General features: G+C 42.5%; 2 protein-coding genes across 3 annotated transcripts in view; one reads left to right on the top strand and one right to left on the bottom strand.

Moving 5' to 3' along the window:
* Positions 1 to 19,750, bottom strand: part of LOC126561303 (nuclear pore membrane glycoprotein 210) — a 359,207-nt gene that overhangs the window by 11,765 nt on the left and 327,692 nt on the right. Inside the window, exons 2-3 of one of the 2 annotated variants that reach the window (XM_050217359.1) lie at positions 1,429 to 1,607; positions 54 to 1,176 (exon numbers count right to left, since the gene is read on the bottom strand). In XM_050217359.1, the coding sequence (XP_050073316.1) occupies positions 54 to 1,176; positions 1,429 to 1,595 (1,290 nt within the window). In that variant the 5' untranslated portion in view covers positions 1,596 to 1,607. Of the gene's footprint in view, positions 1 to 53; positions 1,177 to 1,428; positions 1,636 to 19,750 lie in introns of those variants that run through there. The other variant, XM_050217358.1, reaches the window with a different exon arrangement.
* Positions 2,204 to 4,661, top strand: LOC126563605 (angiogenic factor with G patch and FHA domains 1). The gene is made up of 6 exons (XM_050220249.1): positions 2,204 to 2,399; positions 2,468 to 2,704; positions 2,772 to 2,903; positions 3,182 to 3,566; positions 3,664 to 4,170; positions 4,252 to 4,661. The coding sequence occupies exons 1-6, from the start codon at positions 2,244 to 2,246 to the stop codon at positions 4,659 to 4,661; spliced, it is 1,827 nt and encodes a 608-aa protein (XP_050076206.1). The 5' UTR covers positions 2,204 to 2,243.

Below are 19,750 nucleotides of genomic sequence, written 5' to 3'. Positions count from 1 at the left end.
AATAGGAAGCAAGTTATGAAACTGTTTTACACCTTCAAACTATTTAGCCATACCTTTTCAAACTTGCCCGTCACCGGACTACTTCCAGTAGTAACTGTTTCACCGAAGATACTGCTTCCATTGGACGTTACCCGGATCGGATAGAACAGAGACTCATCGAACGTGGACTTAATCTTGTACTTTGCCCCAAGCGTAATTTGATGATCGTCGTGTGTGAACAGATTTAACGCAATTTCGTGATTCTCTCCCTCGACCGTTACCCAGTTGTAGTGTGGTAAGAGATTAATGGTCAGCTTCATCGGATCCACCACCGTGAGGCTCGCTTTCGGAAGAGTTGCCTTTGAGTTTGCCTCATCATTTATTGCGTTCGTATCGTGCGGTACGTTACGGTCCCGCAGTCGCACGAACGTTCTGCCCACCTGCAAACCCTTGGCAGCATTCCCAATCATACTGGCAAACGTTGCATCTTCAATTTCCAGATAGTATTGGCTGTTGAGTGCAATTTCGTGCAGCTTGCCCTGCTTCAACTGCAACACCTTGAATTCGATAGTGTCCCCGGGGAGAATGTATACATCGCTCGGATCAAGTAAAAGATTCGCCAGAACCATAATGTTAACATCTACCGGTGGGACGTGCGAATACTCGACATGGGGCAGCCTTGCCGTTACTCTAGCCGATCCGGTATTGATTCCCTCCAACAGCACCATGTATCCTTGCACACCGGCCACCTCGAGCCGTTCGATTGGTCGCGGTACGACATGGAACTTGCTCTCGGAAAAGGTCAAAAAACGCAACACCTGACTCCAGCTACTGTCGCCAGCCCCACCATGGCGTGAATCGTGTGACCGATGGGAAGCTATCTGCCAGTGGAACTCAATACCTTCCAGCGTTGTAAATGCATTGCCCTGTGCATCCTGTGCCCACAACTCGAACGTTTCCGGCGCTTCCTCAAGGTAAAGTTCACGGGTCGTCGTCAGTACGCCCAGCTGATCGATCACATCCAAGATCACATCGCAACGTAGCACCTCGCCGGTAACTAGATCTTCCGCCAGCACGATGGCAGTGTTTCGTCGTTTTTCCTTGTTTATTACGGTCACCACCACACGGTACGAGCAATCCTCGTCGACGTCATCATAGGAAGGTGTGATTTGGATTAGATCAAGCCGTGACGAAGTCCTAAAAATAAATCACGCATTAAAAAGATACGATACGGCACGTCCGTAGGTAGGTAGGTAATATGCTAATTTCTACTTCGCTGACATCATACATTCGGTAGGCCCTCCCGCCAAGTACCGGTTTGTTTACCCGTGTGAGGTCACTGGTGCGAACCAAATACCTCCATCCCTTCCCATCCTTTTTTTTCTGTGCCGGTCCGCATCATGAGGCGCATGGTACAAGTCCAAGGTTAACAGCGATGTTGACACTTACCACTTAAAACATCCCTTCTCGACGACCTCAAGCGTGAAGTTCACCGAAATGTGGTCAAAGATGGGCAGTAAAACACGCGGATAGTTAAGCTTGGTAGCGGAAGCAAAGCGCGTGGTCGTACACAGCACGACCACGGCTAGCGTAAGCCCCAGCCATGACGATTTCATGTTCTTCAAGCCCTTCAGGGGCTACACACACACACGCGAGCGCACTAGCTCGCACAACACTCCCAATGTAGGAAATCTGTTTCCGTTTCCGGAATAAAAAATTTTCACCTCACTCTACAACTTTTCATCAATCGTACGGAGCAGCGTGACTTTGCGGTTGGTAAAATATGATGCTTCTTCTTAGTCTTCACAGCTGCGTGTGGTACGAAACCGTTGTAAACAACGTCTGAATGCCGGTGTCCGCGCTTCAACTGCTAGCTGTCAACCACTACGCTACCCAACGAACAAATTTGACAGCTCGGAGAATTGTTGTTACTCGATTTGACAGGTACTGGGAAAATGTATTTTTTATGGATTTTTAACATCTAACAGGGAACAGAAAAAACTTTTTAATTTCATTGCACAACACATTCTTTATTAAACTTGCCTTATTTTATAAACAATTTTTAATTGTAGACAATATTCTGTGACGATCGCCCACACAATACTTTCATCGTTTTCCTGTATCATCGACAATCGACGATAGTCCGCCGTAGCTTGTACAGCTGTCAGTTTTCCGAAGCCGATAAATAAACATTCACTTTCCCTCTTTCTCGAAGATCGCAAAAACTAGAATTTTCTACCTAAGCTGAATGAAATCGTATACGAATGGCTAAAAAACCGGGCCACATTAAACTGCTGCGTATAACCAACCTATACGATGTTACCGCTAAACAGCTTTATCTCTACGTACAGGGATTGCATCGTCACATTCGATTGCAAAGAAGCCAAATACACCGATTGAAAAAGAAAATTCATGCTCTGGTAATTTGTAATCCATCTAAAACGTCTGCCTTACTTAGATATTTATTATACTGTCTTGCAATTTACAGCGACGGCAACGAAAGTTCCTAAAAGTAAACAGTGCAACAGACAGGGAACAACCACCAGTTGAGCCGGATGATTATGTTCCGGAAGAGGCTGACCTGGTGGAACAACCGCTCGACATAAAAGCATTTGTTGATGATATCAAGAAAACAGCCCAAGATGTAGATATCCAGAATAGATACATTTATGAACCTACTTCTGGGTTGTACTATGATCCTGCCACAGGATATTACTATAATTCGGTATGTACCCTGTGACCCTTCCATTTCTTCCCCGCTATGTCAATGACCATTTTCTTCCACCTTTCAGATTTACGGTTTACACTACGACGGCCACCGTGGATGCTATTTGAAGTACAATGAAGAAACCAAGGAGTATGATTTCTATTCACAAGTCATTCCCGAAACAATGCTTGAAACCGAACCCAATACCAAACAAAAGGCAAGTCCGTGACTCAGCATCATAGCGATCCAGCGCTAATACCCCCATACTCTTACCGATTCTTCACAGGTTCCTACCACTTCATCTTCTACCTCATTAGACGACAATTTTATTGCTCGATTCTCCTCGCTGGAAATCGATCGCATGCGTGCGAACGCGTTAGGTAGGTGACCAGTGCGGCGTTGTTAATAGCGGCCCCCTCCTTTTCTTTTCTTTTCATTTCGTCGGCCCTCCACCACTTCTCCATCATGCCTACCCAACCACGCAACCGTGATTAGAAAACGAAACGCACCGATGCATCTCGGGACAAGGACGTCGCGAAAAAGACGCTCGATAGCGAGGACAGTGAAGGCAGTAGACGTCGCCGGAAGCGCAATCGCAAGCACAAAAAGCGTAACCGCCGTAAGCACCGTCATCGGTCACGATCGCGCTCGGAGTCGGAATCGAGCGACAGTAGCGATTCCGTTCCGAAGCGGTCAAAAAAGAAACGTAAATCGAAGCGCAAACATCACAAATCGTCCTCGGACGATGGTGTGAAGGAAGAGGGCGAGCTGGAGAGTAGCGATAGCAGCAATTCCAGGTCGGTGGAATCGGTTATAGTGGTGAAATCTAGCGACGAGAATAGTGCCGACTCGACTGAACAGTTTAAGACGGGCTACAAAGGTATATCGAGGGGGTCGTATACATTTTTACGCGTTTTTAATTTAAAATTGTAAATATTTATTTATTTATTTCTGGAAATTGATTCTCTTACCTACAGATGTGGCCAAACGATATCCACCGTCACTGCGAATGATAGTACAAGAAACAAATGTGAAGGACCTTAAGATCGGATCCCTTTTTATTGTGACCTGTAAAGGAGGCACGCTAGGGCGGGAAGGAAACCACGATGTAATTATACCCGACATTAACGTCTCCAAACAGCACCTGCAGTTCACGTACAATGCACGGAAAGCGATGTACCAGTTTGTGGATCTTGGATCACGCAACGGAACGCTTTACAACGGTGTACGGGTCAAGCTAAACGAACAACAATCACAAAGCGATCCACAAAATCTGGCCCACGGTAGTGTGCTTCAGCTAAACCAGACCAAACTACTCTGCCACGTGCACGAAGGTAACTCAACGTGCGGAAAGTGTGAGCCAGGATTGCTGGTAAACGTGGAACCCGTCGTTGCACCGGAAATCGTTTCGAAAATTACAAAACCCGTCTCGCACAAGGAAGGTCTAAAGTTGATTCAGAAACGATTCGGTTTGGAGAATGAAAGTAAGTAAAAGTCGAACTTTACTTAAGCAATATTTGATACTCTCATCACTGATAATACCTATCTTGATTTTCTACCGATAGAATATGTTGGAGGAAACAATGGCAGTGAGGGTGGTAACAATGTCGATTATAAGGACCGAGCCGCCGTACGGCGGAAAGTTAAGGGCAGTTCGAACGAGCACGAGAAAACGCAGGTCGCTTCGTTGGATCAATCGATCGCCAGCAACAACAAAGGCTTCCAGATGCTTTCCAAGCTCGGATGGAACGAGGGCAAACCGCTCGGTAAGAACGATTCCGGGCTAACCGAACCGATAGCGCTTACCTCGAACGTCGGAAAATCGGGTCTCGGGAGCCTGAATCAGATGGCAATCGGTGGGCCACACAATGCGCAACCGGTCGATCCACGGAAGCATAGTATATGGCTCAAAACACAGGAACGCTTCGAACGGTCGACGGTGTTCAAGAAGGAAAGCAGTGACGAATCGGAGTGAAGAGCTGCAACCGATGAAGCGGAAGAATAAAGGATTGAAAACAAAATCATTGAGAGACAAACAGGTGCGGTCAAAGTTTGTTTGAGAAATTTTACTTCCTTTTTTCAATGTCCTTTTCTTCCTGATGCATCTTAAAATTAACTTAAAATTAATGCACAAAATACAGGCGAAGACTCGAACACTAACAAATTTAAGGACTCACTCCATTAATTTGACGAGTTTTTTTATCCACTTTGTTCTGTCCGTAAAGAGTAACTTAAAATAGCCGTATGAAGACAATCGATTAAAATTATTCTTCTCACCACATCCATCAGTAACGACACGGCATGCGGTTCTCGCGAAAGATCAAGTCCCTTTCTCTTTTTATTCTTGGGATCCTTTCGACCGCAGAGATGACGGAGATTTTTCGTCAGATTTTTCCACCACTTCTCCCTTCCTGCACAAATGGCTTGTAGCGGGCGAATAAAACACATTCACCAACGCTAAAGGATAATAGAATTACCGCGTAACGATACTGGATCCTCGCTCACACGTGTCTGTGCCCGGGTTCACCAGTCGATGGGCCAGACAATCCGTCTCAAGTAAAAACGTGAAATAAAACTACACCAAAAAAAAGCGTGGAAAACAACTTCCCACGGCGTTGTGTGTATTTTTCTCCGGAGTACGCTTTTCGAGCGCTGTGTGTACCGTGAGAGAATCCTCCGAAGCGGGATGTCAAACGGGAAAGTCAGCCAGTCGCGCAACGGTAATCGGGTGGACTGGTGATGGTGGAAAAGTTTATTAAATAACTACACAACATGCCAGAAATATGATGGAAATTGAACTTGAACTCCAGGACCCGAAAAGGACGAACTCTCGACGAATGACGACGAGGACGTCGTCGTCGCCGTGTCTTCAAAAACTTGAAACACCGTCATGGACGGGTTTAACTTTTTTTTTTGCTGTTCCTCTTTTTTCCTGGGTTTCAAGTCAAGTTTGTGGCATTTCTCCCAGGACCGGTTACAAAGTTGGGTGGTTTTTGGGAGATTTCGGTGTTTTTTTTTTTTGTTTTCTTGCCTTGTCTTTGCTACTTTGCTGCCTGCCTTCAGGGTGGTGTAATTTTTGGTTTTGGTTTTGGACGTCTGTTTTCCCCGTTTTTGCTTTTGGTCCTTCTGCTCGTCGTGTGTCTTTCAACGCGTGCTTCCCTGGGATCGGTGGTTCGCCGTGTGAGACTGTGTGTGGGTGTGCGGTTGATGTGGAAGGAATGTTTTGTCTGCGGGTCCGTTCGTCCTTTCGTCCAGGAGCGCGACCGCGACGGAGCTGCTGCGAGACCAGATGATGACGAGTTGGGTGAGATGAGATTTTTTTTTACTTTCGGCAAGTCGCGCGAATGATGTTGAAAGATAATCTTAATGTGATAAAATATGAATATTTGTTGGGATACACCTTGTTCTTATTAATGGTGCAATTTTAATCCAGAATTTTACAACAACGTGTTGTGCCAAGAAGCATGTTATATTTTGCATAAGTTTTAGTATTTTTTTGTTCCTCCGTTTACCTTTTTATAATTTATTTTGTCGGTTTTAGTTATTCACGTTTTCATATTACTTATTCATTTTACATAAAACTTTCAGTCTTTGTTGTTTCTTTTCTATGCTGTTCCCTTGTTTCTTTTATTTATTTTTATTTAAAACAGATGATTGTTTGAAATCTCTATTCCTATAAATTTTAAATTATAACAGAATTGCTTTAATTCTACTAATGTTTACAAAATTGCATTATTTACAATTGAATATGACGGTCCAGTGAAAAATTGCATTAATTTGAGTGATTGAATATCACATAATTTAAATTCAAATTAAATTATCATTAAAGAATAAATAAAACGAATTCTCAGCCAACAGACATTTATAACTATTCTGGCCGAATTTCTGTGCTTTACAATCAAATGACGGAGCGATGGTTGCATGCTTTTGCAAAGTGATTGCAAGTACTGTCCAAAACATGTGCAACATCAACTTTGCACCTTGCACCTTGCACTAGAAAAAAAGGAAAGACATACTCATCCACGTTTCGCCTCATCATCCATATTTGACTCCATTTCATTTTCATTTGACCGCGCACCATGCTTCGTTTTGATCATTTGACGTTCTTTTGCTTACCGTGTGTCCTTTCACTTGTGCACTCTGTTTGCTTGAACACCTCGCCAACCAATTCCCATGACCGTGTCCGAACAGATCTGGACTCATCCATCCTGTCCTGAAAAACTCGACCCGAACACTCGGAGTGGGACAGAGACAGTGAAACAGAACCGTGCAAATGATGGCGTACACTCGTCCTTTCTGTACAACATGCATCGCTTACTCCTTAGGACACACAAAACCAAACCGGCAGCCGTCATATTTATTGCTCCCTTCTTGTGTTGGCACTTTTTTTTTCTTTTTGGCATACATTTCCCGTCACCCGATTCTTCGACTTTTTGCGGCTGCCCTTTTTTTGTTTGCAGATGCTCGCACCCGCTTCATCCTCTGTAACCACGTGCACGTCTCATTCCGTTCCGACTTTGAGTTACAAGCAGAACCTGTCGGACGGTCTGTCTGGTGCATGTCGGGTCCTAGGGTGGTGCTGCTGCTGCCAACGTCGACGAAGACGACAACGCTGCACGCTGCAGACGATGTTTGTGCGTGAACTTGAACTTGACGGGCGGGAAATAAATGACGTAAGATTGTAACCGAGAGCATAAATTGAATAATGATATTTAATGGACGCGCAAGTCATCGTCGCATCGCCACGCTTCGTGTGTGTTTGGGCGCTAGCGCTTTTTGCTTCGTTCCACTTAATTCCGTTCCGTTCCGTGTGTTGGCCGTTTCGGTTCCTTTCCTGAACGTTGCCATCCTGCTCTCTAACTGTGGCAGGTTGCGTATCCTGTAACCCCTGATAGTGCATATGCCATGTGATCATATCAATTCGATTCGTCTCCTTAAAAATTGTCCCCCGGTATGATTGTATGCTCCATTTGCTCTTGTTGCTTTTTTCTGCTTGATGCGCCAACATGGTGCGATTGATGAGAGATTGGCAAGGCAAAAAAGGGTGATGGAGCAATTAATTGAGCCACGTGGCACGCACGCAAGCCCCCGTCCTAACTCCAGCCGGTTGAGGAGCATGTGCGTGAACGCAACTGAGTGTGTCATGCGGTTTGAGGAACATGTTTTCTAAATTAACCAGTGAGAACGAGCATGATAAGTTGTTTGGCGTGACCGAGTGCATACGAGGATGGTACGCTTCTTTGCTTCCCCTTGAAATGATACACGAAGGATTTTCGTTGTTGTTGTTTCGGATAAATTAAATACTGCCTAATTTGAGAGTCAGGTTCTTCTTCTTCTTATTGGCTTAACGACTTTTAAGGTCCTGCCGGCTATCGAAATGGCTTTCTAGACTACCGATACCACGTAGTTGGTTAGTCAGTCCTCACTACGGGGGGGGGGGGGGGGGGGGGGGGGGGGGGATTTCCGGATGGGATTTGAACCCCGATCCTGCTGTTTGAAGACCGGTGCCGCTGTCGTCACCACCAGGCCGCCCTGAGAGTCAGTTCAATTTTATTAATTAATTAAAAATGAGTTCAATTTATAAAAAATGAGTTACTGTTTGATATTAAAGTCACGCAAAGTTTTAAAACATATTCCTAATAGTTCTAACATTAAAAATTACGCCTACATTAAAGTTTATCAAGCTTCTTAATCTGTCTGCCTATATCTGTCGAGATCTTTTAGAAATAGTCAATAAGCCAGTCCGCCATTATCCCTCCAGAGACGAGATCCTAACTTTACTGATCATTTTCCTCTCGGATGTAGTAAGGGAGAAAAACGTTGTTTTCGAACAGAGTCTATAAATCGGTACCGTATGTACTGGTCGGTAGTAACTTTCGACTTAAGAAAGATGAAGACGGCACTACCGGGGTTCAAATTCCTGCCTGATCGTTCCCCCGTAGTAAAGACTGACTATCTAACTACGTGGTATTAGTAAGTTTAGTAAGCCACTCGATGACCACCGACGTGACCTAGAAGGTCGTTTATCAAATAAGAAGAAGAAGAAGAAGAAGAAGTTGATGATGTAATCACTTATCTGCACACCTCTAATTCGTTAATCAATGTTTTTGGCATGTTTTTCGTTTTTGGTTTTTGCTCGTTAATCTCAAATGCGAGGTTTAGTACCGCTTGTTGGATCCTTTGGTAAGCCATATCCGAAAGCCTTATGCCAATGATAGCTTTTTAAACAGAGTCTGCCATATTTACGGCTATTTGAATTTTCATAACAAATGAGGAATCCATGGTAACTACCATGCTTTTAATGAACTATCCAACGAACTCCAATCATAAGTTGATTGTAATGAATTAGGACCACTAACGACACAGCGCCAATATCACAAATCCCTTCCCGATCATGAACAGTAAGAATCGTACAGATTGACTTGTACAAGATGGTTCCCGAAATTCAGAATTTTGGTATTCGGATTAAGCCAGGTTTGGTACCAGATTGAAGAGAAGAAAGTCGTTTTCTATGGCCTGACCTGGCCCGTGTTTTAAGGACCATGAAAATTTTCCATCCATCTTCATCTGCTGTGTAATGTTGATCGTTATAGTTCTAATAAACCTGGAAATTTTTACCGTAATTACAAGGGTTGGATTGCGAAAATGCAGAGCTTCATCGTCATCGGATTTTTTGGATTTTCTGATTTATTCTATTAAATAAACATTTCTTTATTTTTTTATTTTATTTATATGTATTAATACTGCCATAAAACCAGATACTACGAAAATGTCAACTTCTTCTCCAAGCCAATGTCAATGAAAGAGTATGGAGACGTCATAAATTTGAATAGTCACTACTAATAACTGCGGGAATGTTTCCAACATCACAATACAACAAACCACATACTACTGCTAGTATTAAATATCGAAAATAAATGAGAAAAAAAAGTTCCATCCCCAACCACCTCCCATCAACCTTGCTGCTCGTACCAGGGCAATGCAAAAACATCGACATTTTTCCGAGCATGCCGACCAGGCCGGACAATTCCAGTGCCGTCTGTGGTATGTTGTAATGGTTTACAGTAAATAATAAAATTTAACTTTACAACCTCCGCCCAATCGCGCGGGGGTGAACAACGAGGAACAAGCTCTGGATGGAAACAATCCACAAACGGCATTGGCCCATCAGCTTTTGTCTAGCGTCGGGGGTGCCCATGGATTCCGCTCCGCCAGGTATGGAAGGTAAAGGTACTGCGAACGGTCGGAACGGAACAATCTTATCGATAAATATTTATGGTTAAAAATGTTTTCCTTTCAACAATTCCCGGCCCTTTTTCATCACGAGCGGTAGGATCGCCGTAGGGGGGAAGGGACAGATAGATACGGTGCCAGTCGCGCTGCATTCTGCAACTTGAATGCAATTGCTGTGTCGACTGTACGCTCGGTTTCCCATTCTAGTCCCCAGGTTCCGGATGGGCTGTTGGTGTCCGGGTGCTGGTTCGAAATCAATAAATTTCGAGAATTTATTCAAACCCTTTCATGCCTCTATCGGTTCTGGGCAATCGAAAAGGAAACAAAACCTGTGTTCGTGTGTTCGTGCGCATCTATATAGGCTTAGTAACGAGTGCCTATCTAGTCGAATGTGCATGGTGGTTCGTTTGCTTCGGTTGGCCATACAACTTCGATCGCGTTTAATCGAAAGCATAAAAGCTAATGGTACGGTCGAAGGAGATAAATCTTTATCAGTTCCTTTAGCATGTTGCCACCGTTTTGAAACGTTCGATTGGTAATGATTCTTAAGATTGTGTTTCAATTGAAAATATCGTCGGTAGCTGAGCAAGAAAGAGGAAAATGGGATGGCATGTGGGAGTGTAGGAAGAATTGAATCGAAATAGGTATACAATATAGACTAACGGGCAACAAGTAGCAACAATCAATAATGAATAGGAATCGTTAACAACAACAAAAAGTAAATGTGAACCTTAAAATGCTAATCGAAAGAGGTTTATATTTAATCTTATATATTTATATAACTTGAATCGAATTAGTTGAGCAGCACGATTTTACTTAAAAATATATTTAAAAATTTAAATTTAAATATTTAAATTTATTAGAGCAATCAACAATTCAATGAAAATTAAACTGGATTTTTCAGTAAAACAAAACTAAAGAGCCTTAAGGCTTTGGTTTGTAAAATTAAACGTGAAAAAAAGGTCAATGAACATTTTAAATTATATATTTTCTGATTAAAAGCTTAATGAAATTTAATATTTAAATGATCAATTTTAGGTGTTTAAATCATATTTTTCTGATTACTTCTTCTCTATTTATCTATTTCATGTATCTATTCATCTATTTATTTGTTTGTGTCTTGTTATTTTGCCTCATTTTAAGTTTTTCTCATCTGTTACTGCCCTTATTTATAATTGCTTTATTAGCACTGTATGGATTTTATATTGTTTGTATCTTAAATGAAAATGAAAAATAATTTTAAAAACTAATCACACTGTTTGAGTCCTTATCTCAGCCAATTTTCCTTGGTTCAATGGAAACCCTTCATTAAGCTCACCTTAAGGTATCAAAATTCACAGATTAGTAAGAGGGTAGTAATCATAGTAATAGTACACATTTCGTTATCTTCTTTTCCAATGTTACCGTTTCGCTATGCACTGGACGCCTGCTGCAGAACAACACAACAGCTCGTTACGATCGCAGCCAATAGATAAATAAGGCAGCACACTGTGTAGCACCAGCTCCGTCCAATCCATGCAACGATTGGCTGTCGCGACCGCTAACTTGCAGCGAATGTAAATATTTATTAGGATCAAAAGGTCTTCGGAAAAGTGGAAAGATTTATCGGCATTGGCTTCCGCATCTCGCCACGAGTTAGTGATTAGTTTACGCTTTGCCAGAAAGATTTATTTATTCGCGATGCTGGGGGAACGTACTTTTCCTGCAATTTTACACCCATTTTAAGAGCAGAAATTGAAAAATTCAATCGCAAGGTAAAATGAGAATCCATTTCCCAGAGCACGCTGCAGGCATCACTTCAACCTTAAAAAGGTGAAATTGTGCATGTGGACCTGTTTGAGGCCAGGCAGCATGGGAAAGCGAAAGGGAGGCCGATGGAACGCAACAACGAGACTTTATCATCCCAACCCCTGTAGCTGAAGTCAAAAAGCATCATCGCTTTGTTTGCACGATATAACACGTAATGAAGTGTTGTCTGTCGTCGAGAGGGCAAATCCCTGCTGAAATCGGCCATCCTAAATGATAGGACTTGTTGAATACTTTGCACGACGGTTGCATCGGTTTTGTCCCGGGAGGGGGAGCTAGGGGAGGGATGGCACGTGGGTAAGGGATGCTGGAGGATCTGTGTCCGTCTGAGCGTGCTCTCTTCGAAGGGGTCACGACCGGCTCGTCATCATCGTCATCAACGTTGGCGTCATCGTTAAGGAGGGCCAGTGCAACAGCCAGTAATCCATCATCCGTTAAGGAATATTGCTGCGATCAAAGGACTTAGTGGGACGAGTTAAGGGAAACCACTCCAGGGTTAAATTACAGTTCTTGTCAATGATTTAGGATCAGGTAGAGTGTCGTTTGTGGCATGGGAACTTTGCAAAAGTCAGAGGACAGTGATTCATTTTGCATAAATAGTGTTCATTACTGAATATGAGTCTGCTTATGATGTTAATTATAGTATGATATTTTTGATTACAAATTTCATTTCTGAGCAGCATCTTTGATTATTTTGTACATTTGAGCTCATTTGAATTAGTTAGTCAAAAATATCATTGTTTGCCCCATAAATGTACTATCTTCAGTCTAGTTATAAGCCCGTCTGCAACTGTGTTTTACCACAAATTTATCATTATACCATACTGGTTGGCATCATTGAAGTTGACAAGGGTGTGTATCCAGGTGGTTGTAGCACGCGCACTCGTTTTACATCTGAGAGTAAATAAAAAATCTAAAACTTCACATCTTGCACAATCTCTACAGCACACTGGCGCGCTAGCTCGATGAAATAGCATAATTGAAGCTGTTTCCCATTCATGTCCTCTCGCTAAAGTATGCCATCCCTACCGAAATATGCCCCACAAAATAACAAAAAAAAAAAGAAACACACACACATACGTGTGCGCCCTGAAAGTCTGCAGCAAATTTGGTGAAGATGCTCAGACATTAGCATGGAGCCGATGGCACTTAAGGAGAAGGGATACACAATGTAATACCTGTTAAAATACCTGCTAAAGGTAAACCACTCGTTTGGAAGACGAGGGACACCGCCACAAACGAACTCCTCCACCCGATTACTTCTCTTACTTTGGCGCGCCTGGAGGTGGATAACTTTCTTCGGCTCCAGACAAGATGCCACGCCACAAGTGGCCGTCTCAATACTAGGGCAATTACGTTACTTGTTCATCATAAATCAGACAGACAGTGGAGATCGAATACAATTTTACGAGGGTAAGCACATGCAGCAGTAAAGCTTGCAAGGATTGAGGAAAAAAAGTTTAAAAAATATATGAAAACAGCAATCAACAATTAGCTACATCAAATAAAACGCATAGAAAATACGGCACCAAGTGGTAATACTTGAAGTAAATAAATAACTAAACTAAGACATAAAAATACAGGAGCGTGGAGTTAGAAAATAAATAAAAAATAACTAAAAATAACAATAAGAACAAAAACAAAATCATTCGAAGTAATTGGCAAAAGCTAATCGGAAAACAAAACAAATTATAAACAATTAATACAAACTCCAGAATAAATAGTCGTATTTTACAGCATGCAAAAAAAAACAAAACAAATTTCATGCTCATGTAAAGACGAAATGAGATTTATTTGAAGTTTATGCTTGCAATTTTGCTTTGATTTGTTAGTATTAGGTTTATCTTTTATCATATTTTAATTTCTAAAATTTCTTTTTATTTTGTTTATTTATATTTTTCCAGTTTTATGTTCTTTTTATTTATCAGTACAAAATGGTTTACTAAGCAAATGCTAAGGGTTTCTTTCATAATAATCTTCCTACCTACTTTTACTTGAACTTTTTAATTTAAAGCTTTTAATTTTAAAGCTACTTTTCCTCAATTAAAAAGAAAACTTCATTTAGCTCAGCCTAGATTGAAATTATTCTAAGGGCGTTTTTTTTCTGTATTTCTTACCAGTAAGTAAATGCTTGAGGTTTCTTACCTATTTTTTCTTGTCTCACGTAATTTTCGAACCAATTACATTTGACTTAGACAGAAATGGAAATTATATTTTCTTTTCTGTTAAAAGAAATTATGCTTGGGACTTTATTTTTCACTGTAATCGTATTTATTCCCAAATTTTCCTGACAACAGATGAACGACACGATTTCTCAATTTTATGACACGAAAAATGTCAACTTTTCCCTAATCTGAAATTATTAATTCATTGACAAAACTTCAGGATTTTTGTACATCTATTTCATTTTTTGTAACAAAATGTGTAACAAAAACAAAATAATAGGAATAAAGACCCCTATTATTTAAGAACTCACTAGAGACAGGATGAATTGTCTGCCTTAAAAATAGCTTCATAACAAAACTGTCACCGACTTTGTTGCCATCTCTTATCAAACAAATTACATTTCTCAAATTCTTCCACGCACATGCCCCAAGGGCCAAACAAATCAAGCGCAACAAGTGAAAGGAATCACAGTATCTGCGCGTGCCTCTGCAAAAATATGCTTTTGTCGCGGGTACGCTTTCTTCCCCACTTGAACTTGAGATGCCCAGCTCGAGTCAACCACGAACCGAAAACAAACTCCACACCCCACCCAACTGCCCGAAAGAATGTCATCTTTGAGAAGTTCTAGACGTGAGGGTTCATTGAACCATTTCGTCTAAAAATATGCCACCTTGTCGGATGGTTTATGGTACGCAAAAGGTACAGCCCTCCAGTGGTGCCGAAAGTAAACACGAGTTTCGAGACGTCTGCACGTAACATTTTGCTGTTTTGGTGTTTGTTACGAGCGAATCCTACAACGAACCGTGACACAAGATACATGACCCATCAATTAAGAGAGTTTTGTGGATATTCCTCCATATGCTGCCACAGGCAAATGGGAATGGCCATTACCTGAGAGTTTCGTGCAAATTTTTACCCACTGAAGGTAGCGCAAACGAAGTCTCATGGCCAAGGGCATTCTTACGGCTAACGAAACTCATCCGAGCAACAGCAGAACACCAGCGAAACGCTAGCGCTTGGCTTATCCGATAAGAAAATGCAAATGCAGATTCATTGCGCGGCACTAAAATTAGCGCAAGCACCGGTTATGTCTGCACACGGGGTCGTTTCTTCTACTATTTCTTTTTTCGCGATCATAAAAAAAGAACCTCATCTCCTCAGCAGCAGCGAAACATCGGAAACTAGCGAGACTAGGTGTAAACTAGGTGTAGGGTTTTGCTGTGCGCCGTCGTTTTCGTCCGAGCCTTGTTAACCCTCTCTCTGGTTTCTGGTTTGCAGTGTCCAAACCGTTCGTGGATGGTTTGCTGCAGATAAGACAGTCGAGACAGTTAGCGAGAAGCGAAAGCTCGCAAGTGGCTCGTTGCTAGTTCTGCGAACCACCTGCTGATGATGATGATGACTCTTGCACTCGGTGCTACAAACTGCAGTTGTTACGATTACGGTAATGATGGCCCCGGACTAGGGTGATCGTTACGACCGATGGGTTTGGGTTTTAGGTGGAACCGTTTAAATCCCAGCCTCTGGAAGAACTAGATTTATGAGCTGGTGCGGCGTCAAACGCTAAACGCACCGGATCACACCAACGGTCGTGGTCAAACACGTCAAGGTGTCGTTTTTTTTATATCTGCCAGCGGCTGTGCAATTTTTCTGCGGATGGGAATTTCAGCGCAATGGACGAGATGGAACGATTGATTCGGGATCAATTTCCTGGAATTTATGGATAAAATGTGCCTAGATAATAACGATTTCACATATTGTTGAACAGTGTACATAAATACATCATAGAGAGGAAATGAATGATTCATTGTTCAACATATCTTAAAGCTAATTCCGTCTTATCCTTACCTGTCCATATAATCCCTGTGGTTGTGGTTGTACATGTTGAAGCTAAACAAAAACTTAAAACCACCCAAGCATCTTAGTCACAGTCATCGCTATAGACTCACCTGCGTAACTAAGACTTGAGTCAGATCGAGTTTCGATCGACTTGGTTAAATTGCGAGCATCTATGAACTAAAACCTCTAAACTTTGAGATACATATACTAAGATAATAAATCCTTGCGTATTGCGGGAGTTAAACCCTAATGAAATATTGAAGCTCATTGCCTTTGGAAATGTTCATCAAGAATGTTGGAGCCGAATGCATCCTAAATGCAGTCATCGATAAGTACTCGCGTGATCTCGTTGACTTGGCTTCCGAATAACTCTCTCTTCCTTACAAGATGATTTGATTTCTTGATTTGATGATTTGATTTGAAGACCAGCGCCGCTGTCGACTACACCACCGGGCAACAACATACCAATAGTTTATAAATTAAATTATAAAACAAGCCATCATTTTGTAACTTAAAGTTCATCAAACTATTACTGTGCCAACCAATTTCAAAATAAACTTCTCTTTATTATAATACCTTACTATTACGTCTTTAAACGCTCTCCCAACATCTGCAGCAATTGACGCTTGGGCAACCACCAAAAACATTAGCTTTGAAACCGAAAGTATCTCAAGGATACACATTTGAAGGTTAATTTAATAATGGCCATTATTCCCGGTCGGTCGCTCGGTGCATTTCGAATGACCCGTCACGGTGCAGACACACTGCCCCAAAACATTACAAAATGTTGAAGAAAACCCTTTCCGGACGAACTTTTTGTTTCTTCACTGCACTCTGATCACTATCGCGATCACGCCGTACCTACTGCAATTGACCGTTTGCGCACTGCAATTCTCACCAATCTTCTGTGGAACGAAAAGAGGCCAGTCATGCAATATTCATAAAATAGGCACCAGAAATGAGAGCACGGCCCACTACCGTGGAAGAAATTGGTTGTCGTGGGGGAAAATGTAACGAAAACACAAAAAAAAAATAGCCAAAAAAAACCCGACGCACATTCGCACAGCAGACTGTGCCCTGCAGCAAGTGGCGTACTCGCATGCCTCTGCTTCGGAAAGGTAGAATTTGGCAAATGAAAGGAAGTTAAAAACAGCCGTTTTTGGAAACAAAAAAACATTGCACACACACACAAACACACACCGGCACATGATGCAGAATTGCTACCCTTTCTTTGCCGTTGCAATTGCACTTGAAGCCGTGCGCCTGTGGCGTCACTAAATGTGACCATCAAATATCACCGAAAAATAATAAACATTATAACAGACGAGCCCAACTGTCCGTAACTGAAGGCCACACGGTGATACGTACTGTGGCAAATCGTTGCCAAAAGTAAGCCAAACCCAAAGGAAAAGCATCATTTGTGATGCAAACCGATGACGACGAAGTTTCAGTTCAGTTCAGAAGTGGGTATGAATGGCGGCAATCACAAGGTATTCGGTATTCGAAAATAAACTAACATGAATTAAATACAGAAACCACAGAGATACACAAATATCATTCGAAAGTTTGAGCTACATTATAAATGAGCCCAAAAGCAAAGGGCATGAAGCAACATCGTATAGTGGGACGGTGTAATAAGCACAAATCTCCGCTTCTGGTTTGCGCACTGGTCTGCCAAGTTGTGGAAGTACATACTCTGGAGACGGACGAAATGCATCGGAACAGCGACGACATCTCGGATAACATTACTCGGGAGGTTCCTTCGAGAGCTTCTACGGAAGTGTAAATTCGGAAACGAAAAGTTTGTAAAAGCTCGACGAATAAAGCATATTAGACACGTTTTTTTATTTATTTGTAATTAATTATGACGGTCCAGTGCCGTATTGTCATATTAAACACGTTTATCTAAAAGAAAACAATCAGTTTATAGGAAAAATGGTGTCAAAAAAAGTCAATAATCAAGTTGAACAATTAGTAAACGCTCGCCGCTAATTAGAAAACATTGTGTCAATAACAATACTTAAACTTCCCATGATAAGGATGTTTATATTTATTTTCTTAAACATTACTGTACTTCTTCTTGTTCTTCTTCCTTTTCCTACTTTTACTGTATACTTTTTCTTCTTCTTAAAGACTTAACGACCTCTTAAGTCGCGCCTGCCATCTAATGGCTTACTAGACTTGCCGATATCACACATTCCTCGAGGGGACGGTCCGGATGGGATTTGAACCCCAATCCTGCATTGGCTCCTCTACCGGCCTGGTAGTTTACTGTAAATTATGTAAACAAATAAGCTACTGTATTTTAAATTGTACGAATTTTTGGATGAAATTTTTAATAAATTAAGATGCATGCAATAAATAAATTAATTAATATGCATTGTGGCATATTAAAGATTCGATCAAACATAAATTTTTACTATCTTTTAACTTCAAATATTACACAAAAATAATACAATCTGTTGCTTCGAGTATTTCAAACGCTTTCTGGTGCAGTGACCAGAATAAAAACTTTTACAAAAAAGTTTTTTTCTCTTCAACAAATTTATTTAATAATAATTTATACCACTCCAACCACTCCCGAATGCACATCACATTCACTCAAAGGCCAAAAACTAAGAAGACCTTGAAAGTCCCAAGTGCAGCGAATTATTATCACAAAAATGTGCAACCATCTGTTGAGCAGTACTGGTGTGGTGTGTGCATGCATGCCGCACAGACGCAAAACCGTGGTATGACTTTATCGCAACCGTTCCATCGGACACAAGATACCGGTGTTTGTACCCTCCTGCTTCTTCTCCTTGTCTCCCTTTTACCCCCCCGGTTTGGGGGAGCTTCTTCCCCTGTCTGCTACAGTTACACAGCGAACCATCCCGGACGCCTTCCTGGACCGCAGGCAGTCGATGCCGTCCGCTTCTATCCGCAAGGGCCCTCTAGCAACGTTTCGTTCGCTGCATTGCTGGACCGGGCAGATAGTTGCGGGGATCGTCGCCGATCTCCGCCCGCCCGTCCGTCCACCGTAACGAACGGGACGTGGGAGCGGAAACGACCTCGGCCCATGGCCACCGGTTTGCGACCGCAGCAAACTGTCAGCTGCAGGCAAATTTTTTCGGATATTATCTCGTCGCCGTCGTTGTCGTCGTCGTCGATCGTTGTCCTGTTTTTCGTCGGTTGGTGCGCTTCGAGAATGGTCCGGACCGCGTTTGCTGGCCGGTAGGCAACGGACCGTAGCTGACGAGCGGGCGCTGTCCGAGCAGGCATAGTAAGCGTAACTTTCCTGGCCGAGGCAATGAAACCGGGAAGGGAGCGCGGCGGTCACTGTTGACGGCGGAAGTACGCACACGGAGGAATGGTGGACAGGGTAATTGTATTAAAAATTCAAATTACCTTTTTGCGCAATTGCATCGCAAGAAGGGTACTGCATCCGTGTCTCGGTGGATCGCGTTAGTCAATGTTTGTTGCAGTTGTTGCTTGTGTGTGTGTGTGTGTGTTTTTTTTTTCGAGCGCAATTTTTGGCATCCTCTTATCCCGCTCAAACATGCTCAATCCTCCAGCAATGGGGAGGTACAACCTGCCACGGAAGAAAAGACAAGAGCTCAATGCACTTTTACCACAGATTGCGTGCGCTGTAACTGAGCTGCGTGAAGAGAACGCATCAGGAAAGGGGGTGAGGGGGGGGGGGGCGGTTTCAAGGGAAGTGAAATGGTAGGGAGGCCTACATTTGACCCGGCACTACGAAAAACAACAACGATGAAACGGGGAAAGAAAAAAGTTACCCGGAAGAAAAGTTGCAGCCACTTCTCCACCGCCCCATTCCACGCCACCCTCCCATTCTACGAGATGGCCTTCCCCTACAGCTCAGGTTGACGCGAGACCGCAATGCACGTGTACACGCATTTGCGTAATTATCCATTTCGGCAGAAGCTTCTGAGATGTAGGTCCGTCATGCATGCTGTGTGCCTGGGCAAGTGCCGATAGTGCCGGACACCGGGAAAGGGCAACAAACATTTCCGCAAGTGAAAA

The sequence above is a fragment of the Anopheles maculipalpis genome, chromosome 3RL (genome assembly GCF_943734695.1).
Source record: "Anopheles maculipalpis chromosome 3RL, idAnoMacuDA_375_x, whole genome shotgun sequence".
Classification (NCBI taxonomy): domain Eukaryota; kingdom Metazoa; phylum Arthropoda; class Insecta; order Diptera; family Culicidae; genus Anopheles; species Anopheles maculipalpis.
The sequence above is the reverse complement of the archived record's forward strand: the minus strand, read 5'-3'. Positions and strand labels throughout refer to the sequence as shown.